General features: G+C 38.3%; 1 protein-coding gene across 3 annotated transcripts in view; it reads left to right on the top strand.

The window, feature by feature from the left end:
• The window catches only part of LOC115219830 (C-Jun-amino-terminal kinase-interacting protein 2), a 119,807-nt gene that overhangs the window by 89,794 nt on the left and 22,513 nt on the right, over positions 1 to 7,500 (top strand). For all 3 annotated transcript variants that reach the window (XM_036509519.1, XM_036509518.1, XM_036509517.1), the window contains one exon: positions 2,687 to 2,857. In XM_036509519.1, the coding sequence (XP_036365412.1) occupies positions 2,687 to 2,857 (171 nt within the window). The remainder of the gene's footprint in view (positions 1 to 2,686; positions 2,858 to 7,500) is intronic.

Below are 7,500 nucleotides of genomic sequence, written 5' to 3'. Positions count from 1 at the left end.
CTCGATAAATTAAGTACCAGTTATGCACTAGGGTCCATGTAATCGACTTAATCTCCTTGTTTTACCTTGTTTGTTCCCTCTATGTTAAGCCCCTTGTGGGCAATAAAGAAATAAGAAACGTTAGTAAGCTGGGTGAAATGCTTAGCAATATTTCATCTCTCTTTACGTTGTGAGTTCAAATTCTGCTGGGGTTTTATCTTATATTTAATCTTTCTATAATATGTAATTTTCTAGATGGTATAATTTAATTTTTCTTTATTGAATTGTTGAAAGGTGTTTTTTTTTCTAATTTTTTTCTAATTATATTTTGCGAAATTTGATTTAGTATTTCTAAACTAAATTTTTCTCTGTTAGTTTGGAATAATATTCCCTCATATATATATATACATATAAATCCTGCTTATGTGCCAAGATAAGAAAAAGGAAGATCAAGTAAAAGAGCACATTTATGGTGAATTATTGCTGAACACTGACTCTTGTACACTGACTATGAATTTTCAGTTGTACCTATCATCATAGGTGCAATAGGTTACATACCTACAGATTTACACAAAAGCCTAGAAATACTAGAAGATTCAAAGAAAAAGCAAAAGAAACTGATGGGCATTTTCCAAATCCAATCTATTAGTGATACAATGAAAATTTGTAAGACATTCTGAAGATTCTTCATCTTGAATTATTCAAATAGATGCACACACTTGGTTGTATGCATCGACATTTCTAATCATATATCAACCCCATCATGTATTTAAAAACAATAGAAATTTTCTTAAATCAAAAAATCTTGTTGCTTTGTTAGTAACCAGCTTGAACTCTCTTGAGAAAAACTTAAATAAAACTCAAAGGAAAAGCATGCATATTTATATATATATAGAGGATTTTCCTTATATCTTGTGAGAGATATAAGGAGCTTGAAATATCGTCTCCAAAGTGTAGCTTTAGGCAGGGTCTTTTAATGGAAGCCTGTTAATCACTCATGCCTGCAAGTCTCTCTCTCTCTCTCTCTCTCTCTCTCTCTCCTCTCTCTCTCTCTCTCTCTCTCTCTATGTCCCTGATGTTCGTCCAAGGAAAAAAGTAAAAACAGCAAAGGCTGATACAATTTAGTCACTATTACAGGCATTGAGTGAAAATGCAAAGGGTTGGAATATATGGCCCACAAAACATCCCATCCAAAGTTCTAACAATTCTGTTAATCTACTGTTCTGGACTGGACTGAATTGGTCAACCCAGTTTTTGTTAACCCAGTTAAAAGGGAGGATAAAATTGACTGTGGTAGAATTTGAACTCAGGTGATAAAGATCTGGACCAAGTACTACAAGGTATTCTCTCCAAGTACTACAAGGTATTTAGTGGCAAGCTGGCAGAAACGTTAGCACGTCGGGCGAAATGCTTAGCGGTATTTCGCTTGCCGCTATGTTCTGAGTTAAATTCCGCCGAGGTTGACTTTGCCTTTCATCCTTTCGGGATCGATTAAATAAGTACCAGTTACGCACTGGGGTCGATATAATTGACTTAATCCGTTTGTCTGTCCTTGTTTGTCCTCTCTGTGTTTAGCCCCTTGTGGGCAGTAAAGAAATAGGTATTCTCTCCACCACTCTAATGTCTCTACCAATTTGCTGTCTTATACTATTCCAACTAGAATAGAAGAAATCATTACTAGAAGCCAACACACATCCATTTTACAGTGCTACCACTGCCTGCAGTGTTAAGTTCTTTCAACCTTGTTGTAATGGCTTGCTTCTGTACACTTCAGTTGATGCTGTTGAGTAATTTAGTTGATCTGACAGTATTTAAATCCCAAGTCAGCTCTGATCAAGCTGACATACATTCAAATACATTCCAGCTTTGTGTGTATATGTATGTGCATTTGTGTAGTGTGTGTTTGTGTAGTGTGTGTTTGTTTGTTTGTGTAGTGCGTGTTTGTGTAGTGTGTGTTTGTGCAGTGTGTGTTTGTGCAGTGTGTGTTTGTGTAGTGTGTGTTTGTGTACGTGCATGAAGCTTATACATTTTATGACCAGATGCTCTTCCTGTCACCAACTCTATATAATTATATTATTTAGACAATAAACAAAATACATAATATACTATCTGTGTGTACAAGTGTCTTTTCCAATAACTGCAACCAAAGACTTATGTATCAATGAATGAATTTGACAGATGAAAACTGTAGGATGCTTATTGTACACACACACACACACATGCACACACCCACGTGCATAGGCACACACATGTATATGTATACACGTAAATATCAAACAATGAGAATAAGTGCTCAGCACTGTATTGGTGGATAAAGATTCTTTATTTACGTATTAAGGCTACCATTGGTTTCATGTTAAGGAATGTCTTTTCAAGCCATTCCCAACGAAAGTTTGGCGTTTGTTTCCATTTTGGATAAAAACATGCAAGATGTTATATATATATATATATTATATATATATATATATACATATATATATACATATATATACATATATATATATATATATATACATATATATATATATATATATATATATATATATATAATATATATATATATATATATATATAATATATATATATATATATACACATACACACATTCTTCTGCATGTGTGTGTGGTGTGTGTGCACATGTATGTGCATCATGTGTGGCAGAGTGTCTGTGTATTCATGTATCAACATATATTATTTGCTGTTGCAGAGTCAAAACGGAAGTCTTCCAGTTCAAGTACAGTATGCCCAAACTACCAAGAACTTGAAGTAACCCATCGAGGGATGCACCGGTTCATACCACGCCACAGTGATGAAATTGATATTGAAATAGGTGACCCTATTCATGTCAAAAGCGAAGATGATGACCTTTGGTGTCAAGGTAAGATATATTACAGCCCTTTTTATTTTTTCTTATTTTGTTCAAAAACAGCAAGCTGGCAGAATTATCAGCATGCTGGACGAAATGCCAATAAGCACTCTGTCTGTCTTCATGTTCTGGGTTCAAATTCCACCAAGGTCGATTTTGCCTTTCACTCTTCCTGGGGTCGATAAAATAAGTACCAGTTGAACACTGGGATCAATGTAATCGATCTAACTTTCCCCTGAACTTGCTGGTCTTGTGTCAAAATTTAAAACCATTATTTAGTTCAAAGAGAAGGCACCAAGCTGGCAGAATCGTTATCATGCCAGATGAAATGTTTAGCAGTATTTTGTTTCTTTTCATATTCCGAGTTCAAATTCCACCGAGGTTGGCATTGCTTTTCATCCTTTTAGGGGTCGATAAAATAAGCACCACCAGTTGAGCACTTGGGTTGATATAACCAATTAGCCCCTTCAGGCATTGAGTCTATAATAGAAAGGCTTATTTAGTTCAAAGAAGGTGGGTAGAGCATCAAACAAAATACTTTGTGATATTTTGTAATAACCATTTATGTTCCAAGTTTACTTTGGCTTTCAACATCATCATCGTTTAACGTCCGCTTTCCATGCAAGCATGGGTTGGATGGTTCGACTGGGGTCAGGCAAGCCAGGAGGCTGCACCAAGCCCAGTCTGATCAGGCAGTGTTTCTACAGCTGGATGCCCTTCCTAACGCCAACCACTCCATGAGTGTAGTGAGTGCTTCTTACGTACCACCAGCATGGTGCCAGGCAAGGCTGGCAATGTCCACGATCGGTTGGTGCTTTTTACGTGCCACCGGCACTGAGGCCAGTTGGGGTGGTGCTGGCAACGACCACGTTCGGATGGTTCTTTTACACGCCACCGGCACTGGTATCACAACTACAATTTCCATTGATTTTTGAGCGATTTCGATTCCAATTTCACTTGCCTCAACAGGTCTTCGCAAGTAGAGTTTTGTGTCCCAAGAAGGAAAGGTATGCATAAGTGGGCTGGCTACATCCCAGGTAGAGGCCATGGGTTATGGCCTCACTTGTCCTGCCAGGTCTTAGTCAAATACTGGTGTTACCATAAATTTGATGACTTGAGCCTATGATAAAATTCTTCAAATCATATTAGAGGTTGAGGTTTGATACTCTCTTGTGAAGCTAAAGATCAAGGGCAATGAATGGTAGAATTGGTTGAGACTTTAGACAAAATGCTTGTTGTAAGTATTCAGTTTTGATCCTTTACATTCTGTGTTCAAATCTTAAAGGTATCGATTCTACTTTACATCCATCGGGTAGTGAAATAGGAGTTAATAAAATGACTACTAGTCAAGTACTGAGGTACTGAGGAACAAACTACTAGGCAAATACTGAGATAGATATAACTAGCTATAAAATAAGTACTATATTTCCCTTTGATTTCCACATTATGTAGAAGTTCATTGATTGATAGTTAGATGGATAGATAGATAGATATATAGACACATAAAGAGACCATGGGTGGGGAGAAGATTGGACTCTAGTATTAGACATGTACCTTATTTCTTTTATCTTTTACTTGTTTCAGTCATTAGACTGTAGCCTTGCTGGGGCACAGGCTTGAATAATTATTTTATTTTTAAAATTTTTATTTTTTATTTTTTGGCCCTTTTAAAGCCTAGCCAGGCTCATCGGCCCGGTTTCCTGGTTTCTATGGCGTATGTGTTCCCCATTTGTACATTACTGCATATACTTTATACGCACTTTTAACAAGTTGTGGTGCTCAGGTGCACTCATTTTTGCCAGCTGAGTGGACTGGAGCAACGTGAAATGAAGTGTTTTGCTCAAGAATACAACATGTCGCCTGGTCCAGGAATCAAAACCACAATCTTACGATCATGATACTGACACCCTAACCACTAAAGCACGCGCCTCCACCCTTGAATAGTTATAGCTGAATGAATCAACCCCAATACTTATCATTAATTATTTCGTAAAGCCTGTTACTTATTCGATCAATCTCTTTTGCCAAACTGCTAAGTTACAGGGATGTAAACATACAAACACCAGTTGTCAAGTGATGGTGGGGGACAAACACAGACACAAAGACATACATACAGACATATTTATATGATGGGCTACTTTCAGTTCCTGTCTACCAAATCCACTCACAAGGCCTTGGTTGGCCCGAGGCTATAGTAGAAGACACTTGCCCAAAGTGCCACACTGTGGACTGAACTCAGAACCATGTCGTTGGGTAGCAGACTTCTTAACACACAGCCATGCCTGCAGCTATTTATTGATTTTGAAAGGACGAAAGGCAAAGGATAAAAGACTTTATTGGGATTGGGATTTGAACTCAGAATGCAGAGAAATCAAACAAATATCACAAGGCATTCTAATACTTCAATGGCCCTGCCAGTTCATTGCGTGTACAATGGTAGTTATATGGATGGTAATATTAGTGATAAGGTGGCGAGCTGGCAGAAACGTTAGCATGCCAGGCAAAATGCTAAGCGGTATTTCGTCTGCAGTTACAGAGTTTAAATTCCACCAAGGTTGACTTTGCCTTTCATCCTTTCGGGGTCGATTAAATAAGTACCAGTTATGCACTGGGGTCGATGGAATTGACTTAATTCGTGTGTCTGTCCTTGTTTGTCCCCTCTGTGTTTAGCCCCTTGTGGGTAGTAAAGAAATAGGTATTTCGTCTGCCACTACGTTCTGAGTTCAAACTACGCCGAGGTCGACTTTACCTTTCTTCCTTTTGGGATCGATTAAATAAGTACCAGTTACGTACTGAGGTCGATATAATCGACTTAATCCGTTTGTCTGTCCTTGTTTGTTCTCTCTGCATTTAGCCCCTCGTGGGTAATAAAGAAATAGGAATATTAGTGATATTACTGTCACTTCTCAAGTAGTCTGTTGGTTATAATTCTGTGCTCTCACTATGGTGTCAAGTGTTTGGTTTCTTGTTTGGGACACAACTATCATTTTAAGGTGGCAAGCTTGCAGAATCATTAGCATGCCAGATAAAATGTTTAGTAGCATTTTGTCCATCTTTTACTTTCTGAGTTCAAATTCCATTGAGGTCGACTTTGCTTTTCATCCTTTCAGAGTCGATAAAATTGAATCGACCCAGTTGAACACTTGGGTTGAGGTAATTGACTTAGCCCCTTCTCCCCGAAATTGCTGACCTTGTGCCAAAATTTGAAATCAATATTAGTGATATTACCATCACTTCTCAAGCAGTCTATTGGTTAGGCAAAATGTTTTGCAGCATTTAATCCATCTTCACATTCTGAGTTCAAATTTTACTGAGGTCAACTTTGCCTTTCATCTTTTTGGGGGTCAATAAAATAAGAACCAGTTGAGTTGTGGGGTCGATGTAATTGGCTTAGTCTATATCCAGAAATTACTGGCTTTGTGCCAAAATTCGAAATCAATATTTGTCATATTATTGATCGTGTCCTCCAACTGCTGTGCCTATTATTCTTGTTGTTGTTACTCTACCCCTAACCAGCTTCCATCCAGAAGACCTCTTATAAAAGGACTTCAAATTATAACCACCCAATCTATAGTTTTTCAGGAAGAGTGTACTAGGACTACGTTATTTAATTGTACCCCACCGTTTTCTTTTTTAAGACGTTAGGGTTGAGGAAGTAGCTTGCTTACCAGCCACATGGTTCCTGGTTCAGTCCCACTGCATGGCACCTTGGGCAAGTGTCTTCTACTATAGCCTCGGGCTGACCAAAGCCTTGTGAGAGGATTTGGTAGACGGAAACTGAAAGGAGCCTGTCATATATATGTGTATATATATAATATATATATATATATATATATATATGTATGTGTGTGTGTATATGTTTGTGTGTTTGTGTTTGTCTCCCCAACATCGCTTGACAACCGATGCTGGTGTGTTTACGTCCCTGTAACTTAGCGGTTTGGCAAAAGAGACCGATAGAATAAGTACTAGGCTTACAAAGAATAAGTCCTGGGGTCGATTTGCTCAACTAAAGGTGGTGCTCCAGCATGGCCACAGTCAAATGACTGAAACAAGTAAAAGAGTAAAAGCTTCATGATAGTGATGATGGTGGTGGTGGTGGTGGTGGTACTGGTGATGGTGGTGGTTGAGGTCATGATGGTTGTGGTGCTGATACTGGTGGGGTGGTGATATGTTGTTGTTGTAGTTTAGCTCCATGCGAATCCTCATGGAGCAAACTTTATGATCAAATCCACTCCAGCCATGACCATCCTTCTGCTATTTTATTTTTAAATATGTTAGGGTGTGAGACAAAGGAGATTTAGCTGCTATTTCTAAATAGAGGTTACCACAATGGTTAATGTGGTATTTCTGATGACAGTCGCATTATCACTGTTGCTAACTGTTGTGTTGACGGTGGTGTTGCTAATGGTTGTATTGTTGTTAATAGTGGCAGTAGTGTTATTAGTGGCAATTGTGATGATAGTGTTGGTAGTGGTGGCGTAGGTGATAGTAGGGGTGATGTTGGTAGTGATGATGTCATTGGTTTGCATTGGTACTTGTGGTGTTGTTGGTCTTTGTTTGTTTGTTTGTTGAGCGAAGCAGTCTTCATCCCAGTGGGAGAAGTCCGAAACGTGGTCCTTTGCTATTCGTAAGACCTGCAGAAGAGAAAGCAGGTC

The sequence above is a fragment of the Octopus sinensis genome, linkage group LG15, assembly GCF_006345805.1.
Source record: "Octopus sinensis linkage group LG15, ASM634580v1, whole genome shotgun sequence".
In the NCBI taxonomy this organism is placed as follows: domain Eukaryota; kingdom Metazoa; phylum Mollusca; class Cephalopoda; order Octopoda; family Octopodidae; genus Octopus; species Octopus sinensis.
Note: the sequence above shows the minus strand (reverse complement) of the source record. Positions and strands in the feature narration are given on the sequence as shown.